Source organism: Coniophora puteana, assembly GCF_000271625.1.
Source record: "Coniophora puteana RWD-64-598 SS2 unplaced genomic scaffold CONPUscaffold_2, whole genome shotgun sequence".
Classification (NCBI taxonomy): domain Eukaryota; kingdom Fungi; phylum Basidiomycota; class Agaricomycetes; order Boletales; family Coniophoraceae; genus Coniophora; species Coniophora puteana.
The window spans coordinates 3528101-3546620 of NW_006913054.1; the positions used below are offsets into that span (position 1 = coordinate 3528101).

At 53.8% G+C, this 18520-nt stretch overlaps 9 protein-coding genes across 9 annotated transcripts; 2 read left to right on the forward strand and 7 right to left on the reverse strand.

Annotated features, from left to right (window-relative positions):
* Positions 1-2033: 2033 nt before the first annotated feature.
* On the reverse strand, positions 2034-2384 carry CONPUDRAFT_49054 (uncharacterized protein; the record flags this gene model as incomplete). The annotated part of the gene is made up of 1 exon (XM_007765936.1): positions 2034-2384. One exon carries the CDS (start codon positions 2382-2384, stop codon positions 2034-2036), a length of 351 nt encoding a protein of 116 aa, XP_007764126.1.
* CONPUDRAFT_37666 (uncharacterized protein) lies at positions 2385-2651 on the reverse strand (the record flags this gene model as incomplete). Its single annotated transcript, XM_007765784.1, has 1 exon — positions 2385-2651. A coding segment is annotated over one exon (267 nt), but the record flags the coding sequence as incomplete, so codon positions are not given.
* A 2316-nt stretch (positions 2652-4967) lies between these two features.
* CONPUDRAFT_118739 (uncharacterized protein) lies at positions 4968-5571 on the reverse strand (the record flags this gene model as incomplete). The annotated part of the gene is made up of 1 exon (XM_007766980.1): positions 4968-5571. A coding segment is annotated over exon 1 (453 nt), but the record flags the coding sequence as incomplete, so codon positions are not given.
* Positions 5572-5795: 224 nt separating this feature from the next.
* Positions 5796-5984, reverse strand: CONPUDRAFT_47317 (uncharacterized protein; the record flags this gene model as incomplete). The annotated part of the gene is made up of 1 exon (XM_007765813.1): positions 5796-5984. A coding segment is annotated over one exon (189 nt), but the record flags the coding sequence as incomplete, so codon positions are not given.
* Positions 5985-6151: 167 nt separating this feature from the next.
* Positions 6152-6544, reverse strand: CONPUDRAFT_37341 (uncharacterized protein; the record flags this gene model as incomplete). The annotated part of the gene is made up of 1 exon (XM_007765782.1): positions 6152-6544. A coding segment is annotated over one exon (393 nt), but the record flags the coding sequence as incomplete, so codon positions are not given.
* Positions 6545-7771: 1227 nt separating this feature from the next.
* On the reverse strand, positions 7772-8524 carry CONPUDRAFT_47390 (WD40 repeat-like protein; the record flags this gene model as incomplete). The annotated part of the gene is made up of 1 exon (XM_007765820.1): positions 7772-8524. One exon carries the CDS (start codon positions 8522-8524, stop codon positions 7772-7774), a length of 753 nt encoding a protein of 250 aa, XP_007764010.1.
* Positions 8525-10422: 1898 nt separating this feature from the next.
* On the reverse strand, positions 10423-13294 carry CONPUDRAFT_162890 (WD40 repeat-like protein). The gene is made up of 7 exons (XM_007766981.1): positions 13184-13294; positions 12210-13126; positions 11273-12132; positions 11161-11226; positions 11065-11100; positions 10738-11016; positions 10423-10684 (listed from the first exon to the last, which is right to left on the reverse strand). Exons 2-7 carry the CDS (start codon positions 13114-13116, stop codon positions 10505-10507), a joined length of 2328 nt encoding a protein of 775 aa, XP_007765171.1. The 5' UTR covers positions 13117-13126; positions 13184-13294; the 3' UTR covers positions 10423-10504.
* Positions 13295-13955: 661 nt separating this feature from the next.
* On the forward strand, positions 13956-15723 carry CONPUDRAFT_80215 (uncharacterized protein). The gene is made up of 2 exons (XM_007766157.1): positions 13956-14244; positions 14301-15723. The coding sequence occupies exon 2, from the start codon at positions 14327-14329 to the stop codon at positions 15683-15685; it is 1359 nt and encodes a 452-aa protein (XP_007764347.1). The 5' UTR covers positions 13956-14244; positions 14301-14326; the 3' UTR covers positions 15686-15723.
* A 1005-nt stretch (positions 15724-16728) lies between these two features.
* Positions 16729-18420, forward strand: CONPUDRAFT_135362 (uncharacterized protein). The gene is made up of 3 exons (XM_007766982.1): positions 16729-16880; positions 16950-17200; positions 17254-18420. The coding sequence occupies exons 1-3, from the start codon at positions 16735-16737 to the stop codon at positions 18324-18326; spliced, it is 1470 nt and encodes a 489-aa protein (XP_007765172.1). The 5' UTR covers positions 16729-16734; the 3' UTR covers positions 18327-18420.
* The last annotated feature ends 100 nt before the right edge of the window (positions 18421-18520 follow it).

The window sequence follows — 18520 nt, forward strand, 5'->3', positions numbered from 1 at the left end:
TTTGGGCTAGGGAAAATGACGGCTCGCAAGGCCTTGTGAGACAAACAGTCAGCTTGTTGTGGATCGTAAGAACGCGGCCAGCTTGCAAGGGAATTAATATGCTACTAGACACTAGGCTTCTTGGCTGCTGTGGTACTTTAAGCACCGAGATTTTTTAACATCGCTCTCCTCAAAGTAGGTTGAAGCTTCTTTTTAGGTGAGTGATAATGACGAGCCGGACTTGTGGCAGATGGAATCTCTCGATGACGTGCAGAAAGAAGCTTGCTCGAATTCCTTTGACCCAGTGCAGCAGGTGGTCCGTGCACACGCCAATTTGCGAGGTTCAAGAGGCTTCTTAAGCTAAGGGATTCTGTACCGTCTCCCTGCTGCCCTTGCTTCCCTCCCACCATTACCATGCCTTGGTACTAAGTGTTCGACGTGACCACAGTAAGTCCATCTACCCTAAACTTTCAATTGCAGCAGCTGACACCTATCAAGCTTCAAGCTTCAAGCTTCGAGGATGGCAACACCGCAACAAGCAAGGCAATGCTGACCGCCAACAGTGCCCAGTCTGTGGTGCATCCTCGTCATTGTCTGCATGTGCAGACAAGTCCAACTCGTCCCACACAAATGTGCAGGACCATGTGCATGGTGCGTCTCCTATAATGCATTCCACAATCAATACTATTTTCATATAATGCTATCAGGCCGTTCGCAGCACTTGCATAAGTAGTTTTTATCGGGTCAGTTTATGGTACGTACTTGCTTCTAGCACATATCTTTGTCGCTTTGCGTACACACCTTTTCTATGCTCTCGTATTGGACCCCGATCATTTGTATTACTGTTTTATATTTCTGTAGTAGTATTTGACTGTTATATCAGACAATCAAACATGCTGTTCCATACTTCATAAAAATTGTGTGGGCCTCCAACTCCTTGTAATATCTGTGAATACCTGTATGTTGTTATCATGTGGCCTCTGCTGATGGTAAGATGGCGCTTAGATTATGATAGATGTGACTACCCATATGTTATTATCATGCCGTCTCTGCTAATGATAACACGCCCCTTTGAGTAGATAATAGATTCTTCGCTATGATCATATCCCCACGATCTTTCCTGTATGCTAAAAACGGACGTTACATGGTACTAATGTCGGAGTCTCACCACTTACCCGGTGTATGTTTGTCATGATCTGTGATGTCGGTCAAGGTCATTTGCTTATCATTCATCCCCTCATTTAGTGATGGAGCTCCCATTTCTGGGGGGAGCGCCTTCCGAGCGCTCATTCCGAGCCTGCTCTCGCTGATCATCTGTTAGATCAAATAACTTCTTGATTCTCAATACTATCCCGAGACTTTGACCTGCAGGCCGTGTGCCCGACTGGGTTGCCTGAAGTTGGTGGGACGAGCGATCGCGTCGAGCGCCTTGCCGATGTGTGTTCCCATATGCAGGCCCCCTCCCTCCAATAGCTGCAGGCCACTGCCGAAATCATTTGACAAAGGCGATGCTTCTTGTAAGAATGACTTACATTCATGAAGCTTTCCTCAGATGTGCAACCCCTTCACTTAATACAGTGACCTTGTTAATGTCTAGTAATTCATAGGTGGACTCTATTATTATTATTATTATTGCTCCATTTGCGTCCATCGGGGTTAGTCACCCCACGTCGGACGATACGTACTAGTAGCTACTAACAAAAGAGAAAGGCCCATTGCCCAATCCCACTCGGCTCCCGAGGGTCCCAGGTTCGGCATTGGACGGCCCCCCCTGGTCAGCCCGCTTCCTACGGGTTCCCCGAGCCACCGCGGAGAAAGTGGGATCATACGTACAAATATGTCTAACATGTAATCGGAGGGTGTCGTGGACACGTCTCCGGAGGGTGGTATGTTGTAAGTCCTCTGGCTGTAGCCTGCTACGCCTTCGTTGGCTGTCTCCTGTTTTGACTTCCGGTTGTGATAGCTGTTCCACCCTGCGTTTCCGGTGACCACCCGCGGTCGGCCCACGAGCCCTTATAGATAGTGCCTTTCGGCAAGCCTAGCAACAAAGCAGTTTATGTGCCCGAATATAACGTGCGACGTACCGATCCGAAGGTAGATCGGAATCTCCCAGTCTGATCAACGAACTTCATGACTTCTTTTATTCCATTGGGGTCGTTAAGGAGGTGGCTTTCGGTGAAGGCGTCTCGTCCAAGTGAGAACATGAGAGCCTGTCGAGCTCGGCCCCAGCGTGGGCACGAGAATAGGTAGTGTCGCACTGTCTCGTCGAGATCTGGGCAGTGTTCGCAATGTGGGTCATCGCGTTTCCCAATACGATGTAAGTGTTGGTTTAGTGGTAAGCGGCGGGTTCGTAATTGCGTAAGCACCGCGGTCTTGCGTCTGGGAAAGGATTGAATCAGCTTCATGTATTTTCCTGAGGGGAGAGAGGAGTCTATTTCGACGAGGTGGCGGCTCCTCGCCGACTGGAGCCATTGCTCCTTCCATCGTTCATATAGCACAGTTCTGTAGTCTTGCTTTAGTGCGGCCGCACTGCGCGGGAGGGTCTTCCGGCGCAGGAAGGTAGGGAGCTCTCTTGGGTTGCTGGATTGGCGCGGCGAGCTCGCGGCCGCCTTGGCTTCCAGGTCAGCCTGTTCATTGCCGTCGACACCTTCGTGTCCGGCGATCCATCTGAGGGATAAGTCTGTCAGCGCTAGTTGACCTTTAGTAAGGGAACGGGAGATTCGGCGTATCGGGGCGTAGATATAGTGCCCCGGGCGAGTTGGATTGGGGTGTTCAGATGAGCGGATGACCGCCTGGTTGTCGATGAAGATAGCCGCTCGGTCGGGTGGTTCTCTCTCCGTGTGGAGCAGGTGGAGCCCCATGAGCAGGCCCACCATTTCCGCTTCATATACCGTGTGCTCCTGCGTTGTCCCTAAGTGGAAGCGTAGGACTCTGGATGGCCTGTCCGGCGCCAGCAGGACAGCTGCCGCACCAACTCTCCCCTCTTGTGCAGATCTGTCGGTGTATATGTGCACGTATTCCGTGTACCGACCGTGGTCGGCCACCGCATCCTCTCGGTTTTTCGCAATCGCAGTCCGTATCCCCACCTCCGCGCGGGTGGCTGCATGCTGGTAGAACATGGGCTCCACTGAGCCCGGCGGGAGGTCGAAGCTGTGAATTAAATTGTGCAGCGATGATCGGTGACGTGACACGTTAAATCTTGCGACATGCCTGAGGTGTTTATGCAGCGGGTGCGTGTCCGGTAGCGACGCGTATCTGGTAGCTGCCCGGTGGCAGTATTGTTGTACCAGTAGCAACGCCGGCAGGAGGTTGGCGTGAACCTCCAGTACCTCCGTAGCCGTACCGTACATAGCACCAAGCGATGTGCCTGCTGCGACCCGCTGCATGCTGGTGATGCATTTGATGATGCCGAGTGACCCACGTTGAGCGCATGTCGAGTCGCCTACGAAGGGCGGGATGAGCCAGATGTCGCATGCATATAGCATCTTCGGGAGGGTTATGGCTTTATAAAGCTGCCGCGCCATTTTAGCTGAAAGGCCCATCGACACTCGAGAGAGTCGACGGAGCTGCATAGCATATGCCATGCCCTTCGCTATGGCCGCCGCTCCCTGTTCCTTCCACCGCAACTTTCTGTCGATGATAACGCCGAGGAGTTTGTGAGACGGCGCCGATTTGATGGTGTGCCCCGCGATTGTCATATGCGGGCGCTCTTTCGATCTGTCCATACTAAAGTCAACTAATCCGAATTTAGATACTTCAAACTTAGAATTGTGGGACTTAGCCCAGTCTAGTGCGCCACCGGGGCGAAGAAGCATATGGTCCAGACCCCGGTGCGTGTCCCGGAATATCTTGCCCGTCATTACGAATGTGGTGCCATCAACATAGGCCACGGCCAGTTCCTCCCTAGAACTTGCATCAGCTACGCGAACGAGACCTGAACAATAGATAACATAAAGAAGCATGGAGAACGGGTCTCCCTGTACTATACCGTTCCGGATTGGGATGTCGCCCGAAACAAAGTTGTCGAATCGCAAGCGAGTACGACGGTCTCGTAGCATGTTGGCTGTGAATGAAACGACCCAGTGCGGTAACCCCATAGCCCGCATCTCGTGCAGAAGCATATCCGTGGCCGCGTTAGGAAATGCGCCTTCTATATCGAGGAAGAGCGCTGATACAACCTTCCTGTTCCGCCACGCGTTTTTTATCATTACCTCGAGCAGGTGCAGCGCATCCGTGGTCGTGCGCCCCTGCCGGCCCCCGAAAGCTGTCGGTGGTAACATTCCCGACTTTTCGAGTAGGAAAGTGGTCCTTTCCGTGACCAGAGAGGACAGCACCTTCGCCATGGTGCATACGAGGGCAATAGGCCGGTACGCTTTGGGCACCGCATAGCTCGGCTTACCCGGTTTCCGTAAGACCACCGTGGTGAAGACCCTCCAGGGGTCGTAGTACGTGTTGAGGAGGAGGATGGCGTTGTAGATCTCCACCAGGTAGGGGACTAGTATGTCGCTGCAGCGGTTGAGCACGACATTAGGTATGCCGTCGGGGCCAGCCGCCTTGTAGGGACTGAGTTGAACTAAGGCCCTGTGGAGATCGGATTCCGTGAAGCGATGCACAGAGCCCGGCTGCTCTGGGTAGATGAAGTCAGTGGGCACTGAAGACATCTCAGGGGGAGGTGGAAAGAAAGTCTCAGCTAGCGCCGCGCTTTTCGCCTCGTTCTCCACTACGTGATGCACCCTCCCATCGGCATCCCGCACGTCCAGATCCGGGATGCGCGTTCGTCCGCCGTCTGTGCTCGGCATTGATATATACTTGTGGGCTGTCCATAGATTGCTCGCATTGGCCTCTTCTAGCCAATTGTACCAATGATCCTTTTTTGTTTTTTCGATCGCGTTCGCAAAGCGGGCATCTGCCCGGCGAAGCTCGTCCTTAAGTTCTAAATGACGAGGGTGCTGAGGAATGGAACTAAACTGTCGGACTTGTCTACTCAGCTGGTTGCATTCGTCTCGTAGCTCCGACAGTTCTCTCGTCCACCATCTTCGCGAGTGGGGACTCAGCTTCAAGTTCGGGACTAATTCTTCTATAGTTTCCTGTAATACAGACGTCAGTGTGGTTGCGGAAGAGTGAAGGGAATCATGGGTGAGGATGGGCCCGGGGGCTCCCATCCGTTCTCGTATGCGTGGTCCCAGTACGTCGTTGAAGTTTTCCCAGCCCACGTCGCGGAAGTTCTTTCGCGGTTCCTCCGTGTCCCGCGCCAGGCGGAAATCGATGCACGTCGCGATCAGGAAGTGATCGGTTCGTAGAAGCTTTCGGTCCGTTAGCACTTCGCATGAGACCACGCACTGCGCCGTGTGTTCCGTGCAGAAGACATTGTCCGGCCGCGTGTAGTTACCCGTGCTCAGCGAGCAAAGGGTTGGGAGGTCCTTCGGGAGCGCCATGACCATCCCATGGTCCGCCAGTAGGTGCAGGAGCACCTCCGCTTCGTCGAGAGCTGCAGGTGTGAATAGGTGGGAGTTCCTCTCTTCATCCCAGAGGGGGTGGTGCCTGTTGAAATCCCCCGCCCATACTACGTGGTCGCGCTCCGTCAGCCGAATCTGCTGTGCATGGTCGTGATAGAACGCGTCCATTGCGTGGAGCACCGCCCGCGAGTCTCCCGGATTGTAGATATTAAATAACGTGAGGTTGCCAGCCTGACCCGAGAACCGGATCACTACCGCGTCCATGGATGGGAATTGGACTTGCTGCCAGCAGTTGGTGGCGAGTCGGGCGTTGACCAGAGTAGTCGCCCGATAGCCGCTTGCAGCCTGTCTCCGCTGGGAGGGATACACTACATGCCAGCGGTGGGTAGCCCGAGTGTTGCCCAGAAAATTCTTGTACGGTTCTTGTATTACGATGACGTCCCACTGCTCCGCGAACCGGTCGTTGAGCAGATCCTGTTGGGCAAAGTCAGAATTATTAGCGTTAATTTGTAGTATTTGTAATGTAGTATCTAAGGGCTGCGAATTCATTGAGCAGACATAAAGGAGGCGTCTTCCGTTAGAGATGGGGAGCTCGGGCGCGCGAAGGGCTGCCTCGGGACCGCAAACTTAGTGAGGTCATACTGAGCTGACTGAGCTGGCGCTGGCGTAGCGCTGCGCGAGCGGGAGTCTGACTGAACTTGGGGGCTCACCTCGCGCGTCCATTGCTCGCCAGTCGGGAAGTACGGGAGGTCGTCTTCCGGGAAGCGCGCATGCAGAGCCTCCTTATGACGGATGAACTCCGGGCAGCTGCGGTCCCAGCTTGCATGATCCCCAGATTTGCACGATACGCAGTGGCGTTTCTCTTTCTGAGGGCAGGATTTCGTGCGGTGAGCATCTCCACACGTCCCGCAAACATCAGTCGGAGATTGGCACTTAGCTGCTAGGTGACCCCACTGCTGGCACTTGGCGCAACGCATGGGGTCCCTCCTATCTTTTGTGGGGTAGTACTTCACGCAGTCGATTACGACGCCATCCCGGAGCAGCGCGTTGGCCGCCTCCGGGCTGCGACACTTGACCATCGCATGGGCTGTGGTTTGGCCTGCCCTGCGGTCCTTTACCTCTCGGATCCAGCGGGACTCGGCTATGGCGCCCGTCTCGAGCTGAGCATCCGACTCCCAGCTCCGAGCGAGCTCCTCAGTGGTAACGGGCGCTCCGACTGGGAGCCAGCGCAGGATGAGACGGTACTCGCGTCCTCTAACTCGTGCTTCAGCCCCTAGGACCCCCGCCAGGGCTTTGGCTCCGGTCCCTGATTGGAGCCAGGCCACCGCCTCGGCGTCCGTGAGTTCGACGACTAGGTCCCCTTTCGGGAGCCTGTTCACCGACTTCACCAGCATCTGGGGGCCGCCCTCGGGCGCGATGGACGTCAACAGGTTCTTAAGCCGCTGCACCACCTCCGAGTGCGGGAGCGTCGGTGCGAATGCCTGGCTTCCTGTCGGTACCGACAGGAGGAAGCAGCGGCGCTGAGTCTCGGCCCTGGCGAATTTCAGAGCCGGGTCGACCTCTGGGATGTTGCGCGCTGCGACTGAGCTGTACGACGCTCGCTTCGCCGGCTGCGCCGTTTGGGTCTGCAGTGCCTTTACCTGCTCGGCCAGAGCGGAGGAGGAGTCCTCCAGCTTCTCTAGCTTCTCCGCGGCGACCAACACCTTACCTGCGTGTGGTGCCAGGGCCGTTACCACTGAGCCCGATACTTCCTTGGCAATAGTGTCGGCTATCTCCTTAGCCTGCGCGTTGAGCTCGAGGTCTCTCAACACGAACGCTGTCGCCCGGATACATTGCTGTATCGCGGGCGGCATCTTCTCGCTGGAAATAAAAAGCAGCGCGGCGTATATGGAGTGAACCGTGACGGGCGCACCTGGGGGGAGAAGGGACTTCGCCTCGAGATGCTTGAGTCCGGCAACCGGATCCGAAATGAGGCTGTCCCCTTTCTCTAGCGAGGACAACGTGGGTTGCATCTTGGGGTCTGAGCGCTGTAAGTGCGGGATGAGCGTGCCGGTGCCCTGTTGTTGTCCGATTTTCGCCGCTGCTGCTACCGCTGCACTCCTCTTCGCCGTCGTCTTTGCGCCTGTCCCGGTCGACTTTGAGGGTGGGGGGGATGATTCTTGCCCGTCTTGCTCGGGCATGTCTTGCGTATGTTGCTGGTGAGTGATTTTGAAAGAAAGAGATGTATTCCTTTAGTATCCCACTGAACTATGCTGGCTGACGAGGACGGGGTCCTCGGGGTGTCAGACCAAGCAGATGGTGGTTACGGAGAAAGGAAGGTAGGTGGACTCTAACACCTACCTCTCGCTGTGTGTCCCTTCCCACTTCTTCAACAATTTCGATTTCTTCGTTATCTTCCTCCGCCCCCTAATAAAATTAGAAAGTTTGAGGCGATGATGTAAATATTTACGTGCCTTTCCCAACAGTAGCTTTCCGCTCATTGAATCCCAAACTCTAATGTATCCTTCTTCCGTTCCGCTTGCGATCTGTGTTCCATCCGGCGAGAATGCAGCTCTTATTACTCGGCTCTCATGCTCAAGTAACCGAAGACGTTCACCGGTGCCCGTATCCCAAATCCGAACGGTCTTGTCCGCTGCAGCGCTCAAAAACGTTTGACCGTCGGGCGCATACCGAACACACCGAATCGGATCGTCATGCTCGATTTTGAGCAAGTGCTCTCCACTGATGACACTCCATACTCGCACAGTTTTGTCGCCGGATCCGCTGAGTATGCATGACCCATCTGGCGACCAGCAGACACACAGCACAAAGTTATCATGCGTGAACGGTCCTGTTACCATAGAACCTGTTTCGATATCCCAAACGCACGCCGTATAGTCTTCTGATCCGGTTGCTAGCTTCGATCCGTCAGGGGATATACTGAGAGCGCGGACGGGACTGTCGTGTCCCTCAATAACTCGAAGCGAGCGGCCTGTGAGAGCGTCCCACACACGTATGGTACGGTCACGACTGGCGCTGACAATACGCGACCCATCAGGTGTAAACTCGACAACGTTGACGCCGTCAGTGTGACCCTTAATTGGATCCATGGCAAGTTTCTTGGTCTTTAAGTTCCATAGAAAAATGGCGTGATCTTCAGAGCTGTTGACTAGCATCGAGCCGTCGAAAGAGATGTTGATGGAGGTGGTACCGATGGTCTGGTCGCCAAACGCTTCGATTGAAACTTTGTTCTTCTTTGCATCCCAAACCTTGATCGTATCGTTGAATCCAGCAGCTGCAAGCTTGGTACCACAAGGGAACCATGCCAACAATTCAAACCACCCAATTGTGAGCATTCTGCATGAAAATCGGTTATTGGGTAAAGTCAAAGAACAGTCACTCAGGCGTACGGTGTGGCTTTAGAGCGTTTGGGCTCGGGTCCCTGTACAAAAACCATTCATAGATAAATAATCCGGATAAGTAACCAACCCGCTCACCTCGGGAAGAATAAGTTTCCCCGACATGGCATCTCGAATACACATGCTATAGCCTCTGCCATACGCTACCGCATCTTCCGTAGGAGAGACTGACATTTTGTTGACATACCCGTCGCTAAATATCGGGCCCCATAAACAGTCGCATGTCGTTAGATACCAAGCACGTAAACTCCTATCATATGAGGCACTGATGAGCGCCTGTCCGTCGTTAGTAAACGCGAGGCTTGAGATTGCAAGTTTGTGTCCCTTCATCGGCCCCTTGAAAAATTTCCCAGTCCGAGTGTCCCACAAGTGAATCATACAATCCCTACTTCCACTTGCCAACAAGCGTCCATCGGGGGAATATGCTACCGACCATACCTCTGATTTGTGGGCGGCCAGAGGCGGGTGGAGGAGAATTCTCGTAACAACGACCCATACTCGTACCATGTTGTCATCACAGGCCGTCGCAACATGTGCACCGCAAGGAGAGAATGATGCGAGGGTAAGCTTGTTGGGATGTTCCAGAGTGGTGGTGCATTCTCCTGACTGTGCATTCCACAATCGTACGAAGCGATCGCTCGACGCACTACAAATGAGTTGCCCATCCGGAGAGTATTGAACAGAATTAACAACATCTGTGTGACCGTCAAGTGGGCCCAAAACTACCTCCTGGGTCGAAATATCCCAGATACGTAGCTTCTTGTCATCTGATCCGCTGACTATGCGGTCGCCTTGAGGTGAGAATGCAACGGCATTGACCTTGTCCTTGTGGCCTTCGAGAGGCTGGCCTACGCTGAGGCCTGTCTTCGAGTCCCAGATTCGTATCGTGCCATCAGCAGAGCCAGAGGCGATCCAGGCTCCGTCAGGAGAGTAGGCAACTTCCATACGTTGTTGGTGTGACCCTCGAAGGGTTTTGGAGTGCGAGTATTGCCTTCAGAATCCGATGATGTGGCTGAGGAGGGCATTCTGCTAAGCAAGATTCCAAAGGGTCAATTGCGGATGCACCCTGCATGAGTTGGGCACTCACGGTGGTGGTTGCTGAGAAAGGTGTGCGGTGCCTCACAGCACACACGCACGATGCCTTGAGGCCAAAATTGACGCTGAAGGGACCACATGTCCGCCCCGGACCTCGGTACTTAGTCAATTCACAGGCACTCTCAATCCATCAGTACTTGATCGCGTCTGAAAGCTCAACCTTAGGACTGAATGGAAGCATGCCGAGACGATCGACGATTAGCCGACTGTCGGATGACAAGCCTACAAATCGGATGGAACGTGTTCACTCCTTGGCCGTCGAGGGGAGCAGTGCCGCCCTGTGGCCGTCAAGCTTTCACACATACAGGCGTCTATCTAATGTGAGCATGAGCGCCTATCATTATGGCTATTCGCTTCTGCAACCGTGGAGTCATCTCGTGGCCGTAACGTGCCAGCATAGGCCAAAACACACAGCCATCATCGACTAAGGGTTCAACTTGGGGAGCGCAAATAAAAGAAGGAAGACAAGACGAGTCGTCATAATAAATATTTGTCGAGAGTACATTGTAGGCATCGCTATCGTAAGGTGAATGTCATGGAATACCAGCGTACCACTAATCCACTCGGCATCATCATTTACCATGGCACGCATGAACACTGGTTGACTTGGTCGGTGGATTGCATATCGTTTGGAAGATGGGAGGGAGTACGTTCAGGAGCAGAAGTAGCATCCGCGCTCCCTCCACCCTCCCTCTCCGATTCTGTGTCTTCATCATTGTTATGCCTTCTCCGCCGTTCAGGGGCACCGGCAAGGCGCTAACTATATCAGTCCAACAATTGATATCTACAGGGAGTATATAATCACGCACCTCCTTGGCCCGGGCAACAGAAACTGATTTAATACGACGTAATCTGAAAATGGCTGCACTCTTAAAGGTACTACCTCCCGATCCTTCGCTGTTATGCAAGCGTTGGTCACTGGTCAATCCAAAGAGCTTCTTGACGATAAACACTGGGCCGCGACCTTTATGTGCCGAGAAGGAATGTGATTGTGTAGCTTGGCGGTGGTCGGAAGGATAATCATGCTGAGCGCCCGGCTGACGTGCGCTCCCGTAGGCAGGCCCTTGTCTTCGAATCGTCGCCGGAAGCTGTTGGGTGATTAGCAACAGACTAAGCCAGAAAATAACATTACGCACGTTCATAAAGCTTTCGTCAGCTGCGTGAACTTTCCGCTGAAAGTCACTATAACATTAGTAATGTCTATGAGCTAACGTATAAGCTCAAAGACCAACCTCCCGGTATACTTCTCCTTTGACTTCATGGACAGATTCGTGGTCTCCGTCGTTATTCTCCGATCCCTGAAAACTGTTAACGTGCGAACGAGTGCGGAGGGATAATACACACCTGTCCCAAAAGCACCTTTCCTTTCACCGTATCCCAAACTCTGATGCATCCATCACCTGTCCCGCTCGCAATCCGTGATCCATCCAGCGAGAACGCAGCTACAAGTACGGCACTCTCATGTTCAAGAGACCATATCAGCTGGCCAGTAGGCGCACTCCAGATGGCCACAGTCTTGCTATTTGACGCGGTCAAGAACGTTCGCCCATTAGGTGCATACTCCACGCAGCGGACGGCATCAAGATGTTCTATTCGGAGCAACTCCTCTCCACTAGAGATGCGCCACACTCGTGCTGATTTGTCTTTCGAGCCGCTGATAACGCACGTTCCGTCTGGGGACCAGCAAACCGAGTGCACAGTGTCATCGTGCTTGTATGGTCCCGCTACGAGAGAGCCTGTCTCGGTGTCCCAAATACGCACTGTGTGGTCGCGAGAGCCGCTCGCCAGCCTGGATCCATCAGAAAACATACTGAGAGTGTTGACAGGTCCGTCGTGTCCTTCAATAACAAGAAGTGTACCACCAGTCTGCGTGTCCCATGTGCGTATGGTCCGGTCGCTACTGGCGCTGGCAAGACGAGAGCAATCGGGTGTGAATCTGATGGCGGTGACGGTCGCTGTATGTCCAGCGAGAGGATCCATCGCAAGCTTCTTGGTTTCCGTGTTCCACAGAGAGATTGAGTTGTCTTTAGAGCCGCTGGCCAACATGGTGCCATCGCGAGAAATGCCGAGGGAGGTCGTGCCGATGCTGTGGTTAGAGTAGCTTTCTATCGGGTCTTTGTTCGTCTTTGCGCCCCAGATCCTAATTGTATCGTTATGTGCTGCAGTTGCAAAGCGGATTCCTCCGGGGAACCACGCCAATGATGCTACATGTCCGATTGTAAAGCGGTTGTTATACTCACATGGGGAAGAATCAGTTTGCCTGTGAAGGCGTCTCGAATACACATGCTGGAGCCCCTGCCATAGACGATGGTACTGTCCGTAGGAGACGCAGAGATGTACCTGAGAAACGCGGGGCTATATACCGGACCCCACAAGCAGTCACCTGTTCTCGGATCCCAGGCACGGACACTCCTATCACGGGAGACGCTAATGAGCGCCTGTCCGTCGAAAGTGAACGCGAGACCCGAAACAGCAAGAGTGTGCCCCTTGAAAGGGTTCTTGAGTAGGTTGCCCGTTTCCGCGTTCCATACACGAACAGTGCAATCCCGGCCGCCGCTGGCTAGCAGGCGCCCATCTGGAGAATAGGCCACAACCCATATTCCGGACTGGTGGCCTTTGAAAGGAGGTATAACGAGGGTTTGCAAAGACACATCCCATACTCGTAACAGCGTGCCGTCGCAGGCGGTCGCGAGGTGCTTGCCGCTGGGAGAGAAATCGGCGCGGCTAAGTTTGTCAGGATGCTCGAGAATGGCAGCGCAATCTCCGGAGTTTGCGTCCCAAAGTCGCACTGTCCGATCGTACGACACACTGGCAATGCGCTGTCCATCCGGAGAGTAGCCTACCCAGGACAACAAGTCGGTGTGGCCTTGGAGTGGATCGAAAAGTGGCTCATGTGTCAAGGCATCCCAAACGCGAACCGAGTTATCAGAGGAGCCGGTGGCAATCGTCTGCCCATCAGGGGAAAAGGCGGCGGCGTTAACCATACCCTTGTGGCCTTTCAGAGGTTCTCCAATCTGCAGGCCGGTTTGCGAGTCCCAGATTCGTACTGTGCAGTCCATTGAGCCCGAGGCGATTCGAGTGCCGTCAGGAGAGTACGTCATCACGAACACCGTGTCGCTGTGACCCTCGAAGGGTTCGGGAGGACGAGTGCTACCTTCAGAGTCTGAAGATGCGTCAGAAAGAGACATTCTGGTGCCACTGTTGAATGATACCATTGGGGTAAGTACTGCAAGAACGCAAAGGAAGTGCACCTACGATGATGGTTGCTGGATAACGTGCGTCTAGTCTCGCAATACGCACGCACTGCAACAAGGCCGAATTCGACGATGACGACGGAGGCACTGCACGAACATGTCGTAATCTCGTCCGAGCTTAGAGTGTGTGATTAATCAATGTTGTAAACAACTTACTCAGGCCGTTTCACGGGTGAAGGCAAGAACATGGCATGCTCGTTGGCTTCAGTCGATGCATACCATTGCTTTGACATTTCAATGACCTGGCTGTTCGCTAGTGCTAAGGTGGAATAACATGAAGGCCCCAGTGGGTTCCGGGGTAAGCCTAAGCGCGCACAGCAACCTAATACTAGAAAGGCTTAGTTTGCACGGGCATGAGAAAAGGAAGACAAACAAAGGCTGTTATCATCTTGCCTACGAGAACACTGTACAGCCATGGCTTCGATATGGTTCAAACCGCATTCGTACAGACAAGTAACGTCAGCACATCCATCGAGATTTGAGTCAACAGAGAGCGCACGTCGTGGAGCTCGAGGTTGTTGCTGAGCGCGTCGCGATCAGTCGGGACCACAAACCGAGCTCCGCCGGAATCGACCGGAGTTAAATCCCACGCCATCGGCCCGTTTACCGACTCCGCCCCGCGCGTCGGTGGTCAGCTTCAGAATCACAGAACGCCTGGCTCGACGCATGCACTCCTCAGCAGCAACGGCGATGGCACTTGTCGCTGCATCTCCGTTTATGACCCAATTCGTCTCTTTCTTCTCGATCCTTCGAAAACCTGACAAACATGACCTCTCACCAGCTCGTGCACAACGTGGAGAACTGCTGAGGCATCTGTCCAGACACAGTATTGCAGAATCACTGACAATGTTATTAGGCGCGTTAGCTTCCCGATTAGACCCGACTCCAGCTCGTTGACTGTCGCATCTATTGCAATACACAACTCCTGGGCAGCCTATATAGCGTAGCCACGTCGACGATTCCTCCGCCCATCCTTCTCGTTTCCCATCACCAAGTGTCGCCACCTCATCCACGTACGCGTCGCTCTCCCCAAGTCCTCGAACTTGTCGAGAAGCATCATAGGTGTGTCCGATGCACATTCTCGCCTTCTCATCGACTCATGATGCATGTCTACTTAGCCTACCGCTGCTTGACGCCGACCTCAATGCTGCCTTCAGCCCATTCCACTCTAAACAGTCCCCTCTTCCCCTCTTGCTCCATCCAGTCTCTGGCATCTGAAACGCTACTTGAGATATTCGACTACCTGTACAAGGATGCAAAGCGTGCCCTCAAGGAGGATACATACAATGCATCTTCTCTCTTCCCCTTCGGAGTCGCGAGCGTTTGCCGCGGCTGGCTCGACGTCTCAATCCTACGATCCAGGTATTGGGTGAACGCTGTCATTCCGCTGGATTTCATCATCCTCCCGCCCGTCATGGCGACATACTTGGCCATGTTCGAGAACCAGGCGTCCCCGGATGCGCATGTCGTCTTTTGCGACGTTGCTCCCATCGACCCCAGGACGGAAAACGCGCGTCTCGATGGCGTGATGCGTCTCCTTGTACCCCATCTCCACAAATGCAAGTCCATTGTCCTCGATACCCATCATCGCTCGTCCATTGTTCTCGCAACTCGGCACCTCGATACACTGGTCGTGCGCCCACTCGCAAAGCTGGCGTTGGTCTCCACGATTTCCGACACAACTCAAGACGCTCACTTCACATCATTCGCCTGCCCCGACCTCGCCTTCCTCTTCGTTGACGCCAAGACCTTCGTCAACTTCGTTGCGAGCGAAGGCCCGAAAGGAAACGCAAAGGACTTTGCTGGAGAGCTCAACATTACTATGTACCACCCTGACTCCTCGTCTGGCCCGGTCGAGCTGAAGCCCTCTGAGCTTCTCAAAGCTATCTTCGAACTGGACTCTGTCCACGATTTCGGATGGCTAAGCTCGCTCACCATCGAGGGCGTGACCTTTGACGCTGAGGCAGTCGAGTACGATGACGATGATATCGCTGAGATCCTTCCGGATTTACACCACGTGGAGGACGTCTACCTCACCGATATCCACAGTCCGTTCCTCCGCAGCTTCTTCATCAGTTTCCAACCGGACTTCGAGAGCGGGCAAGAACGCACTGTCTCCCTCACGCGATGTTCGTCGGACGAACCCTTCGAAATCTGCAACACCGGAATCCTCGAGCTGCACGAGATCGGCGATGGCATGCACGTCATGACGGCAGTGAAGCACTGGGACGGGCTCGAGCTGCGCGTGGCGGATTCTCCAGGATTTCATGACGCTGTGCTGAACACCATGACTTTGGAACAACTGTGTCCGATCTTGAGTATGCTCGACGTCAAGAATTGCCCGTTGTCAGTGCGCAGTCTGAAGCGGTTTGTTGCGGCAAGGGAGGGGGATATAGAACGTCTACGCGTTTCAAAAGGGCCGGAGCTGAGCATAGAGGACAAGCTTGTGTTGAAGGAGTCGATCCCCCATGGTGTGATATGGAATCGCGAGAGGCTTTATTAGTCAGATGTAGTTTGATAAGTCCCTGCGCTCGTCTGAAATAAAACACATCCGCCCTCACGTATCATATAACATGTAGCATCACCAGGGTGAAACATCGAAATCGTCGAGGCCCCGGGAGATTCAACCGAATAAGGCATCGCATTCGTAACAGATTGCCACTCATAGTAACATGTAGGAATATGCAGTACAGAATCAGTCAGAAGTCAGCATCACCAGATCCAATGTGTAACGCTCGAGGTCACTGCTTGTTCTCTTGTGGCCCAGTAGAGATCCGTGTTCTATCCGCCGAGGACATAGCTACGAGGACCCAGCGCTGGAAGGACTGATCCGACTCCGCGCGTTGTCTGCCGCTAGTGGCTGGACACCCTGTCGCTCAAGGCGGAGTACTGGCCCACTATGATCGTCGGACACCTCCATCTTTCTTCCATATCTTTTGTCGTTGCGGCATCTTTGGACGCATTGAAAGTCCGCGATATCGAGGATGTACATACACATACTGTGCTGTGAAAAGGTCACACTCAGTGCGCAGGAGGAGAATGCTCGTATCCGTACAGTTATGACGCTCTTGGCACCGCAACTTTCCCAATGCAAGACGATCTCCATCCGTACCCGTCTTCATGGTGATGCGCTCGAGGCGTAATAAGCACTTACTGATTACTTTAGCTGTGCCTCGTTATTCTAATGATGACATAGTTAGCCAAAGGAACCCGAGAATCCACAACGTGCCAACCTTTTCCCGTGGCCATATCGCTTACTTACCATCGCCGCATTTATCCCAAGCTCTGAATGACTCTGACTCGACCTGACTCGAGCATCAGTGTTGCTTCCTGATGAACGTTATTGATGACACGCGGAAGTTGCGGAAAACACCTGGACACCCACGCTTCTCGATTGTAAATTGCAAATGAATGACTCAGTCCTCCGCTCCTGGGAAGACAATGGCCAAAGACACCCCTTTTTCGTGAACCCAAGGCATAGCCAGACTTTATATATTATGGCTCGTCTTTCACTCCGAGGGGCCTCCTCACTTCCTGCTCCCGCCCCTCACCATGTCTACAGGACCGTACAGCAAAGACTGCAAGCTCATGCAGAAGATTGGCTGGGCGGTCCGGCAGCAACCCGTGTATTGCTCGGGCGTTATCCCAGTCCCTGATGATCTCATGCTTCTCTACTTCGGAAAAGGAGAATCCACTCGGTGAGTACTTACTTTAGGGTCGCTACACATAGTGGTCTGGCACGCGCATTCATTGACGATTGAATACAGACGCGTTGACCTCGGCGACGCGTCCCTAGCGGATCTTGAAGCGCTCTCTAATGCGTGTGAGCCTGCCGCGTTTGGTCTGGGGGACCAGACGGTCATGGATGAGACGTACCGGAAGGCGGGGAAGCTTGACTGCGACGCGTTCGCTACTCTGTTTCACCCTGGCGACGTCGGCATTAGGGAGATCGTGCACAACGAGCTTCTCGGAGGCGAGAAAGACTTCACGATGGAGCTGTATAAGCTAAATGTTTATGGTATGTACGGTGCCGACGAATCCTTGTCTGCTATTAACTCGTGTGTGAGATAGGCAAGGACGCGTTTTTCAAGCCTCACCAGGACACACCGCGCAGCGAAAAGATGTTCGGTTCTCTCGTGATCGTCTTCCCCACTGCGCACGAAGGCGGAGAATTCGTGCTCCACGAAAAAATCAGCTCGAGGATCATCGACTTTTCTGAGATCCTCTTGAGCTCGAAAGCTCCGGTTTCATTTGTTGGCTACATTGCGTTCTTCAGCGACACCTCGCACGAGGTCCGGCCCGTCAAGTCTGGCCACCGCGTCACGCTTACCTATAACCTGTACTTCACCGACGCCCCTGAGCAAAACACCAAGCCGTCGCATACCTTCCCCTCGTCTATCCAGGGCTTTCTCACCAAGTACTTGAGGAAGCTGACCTCTGCACTGGGCGTCCTGCCAAACGGGGGATACCTCGTTTTTGGTCTGCGGCACAAGTACGCGTTGAAAGCGTCGCAAAAGGCGGACACCCTCCGCGAGTACCTCAAGGGCTCGGACGACATCCTCGCACGTGCGTGCGACGAGCTCAAGTTGGACTGGGCACCGCACGTGTACTACCAGAAGCTGGTCGATAACATGTCGTTCGTATTCTCAGACAGAGTCATCAAGTACGACTACGTCGAGGACCACGAGCTATCCGGCCCAGGCGCCGACGCCGAGACATTTGTTAGCGAGTGGTCGACGGTGTCCGCTGCGGAGGACGGGAGCCTGTCGTCAACCCTACACCCACGCCGGTGGGAGGAGTATCAGAGAAAACTGTATCCCAGTCCTAGCGATCGGGAGACGAAGGGTGTGTTGTGGCGCAGCTACCAGCAACACGGGGACCGCAAATGGCACGGGGATACAGTTTGGGTGACTGGGCCGATGTCGGACCACAAGATTCAGACGCACCATACAGCGTACGGCAACGAGAGCACGGTGGAGTACCTGTATGGGTGCGTTTGCCTTCTTGTTAAGTTAAAACCATCTGCGGAGCGCGGTGATGCGGTCGCTGTCGGAGGCGAGGGTGAAACCGTAGCAGAGACCAGTGCCCAAGCAACCACTATTACACATCCTGAGGTCATGGTTGTTGATGCTCCTTCGGCATAGTTTGAAGCTCTCCCATAGAATAGGTCATGAAATTCGACGTGTCGAATCTGGTTTTCAACCTACAACGATCTGTATCTGATAGTAGAGACAAAAGGCAGTCAAGCAGCGACGGCTGTCACGGTGTTAGCGAAGGATATATGAGGCTTGAGCCAAGGGAAGTCCCAGTCTGAAAGTTCAAGCTCCGTCGGCACTTG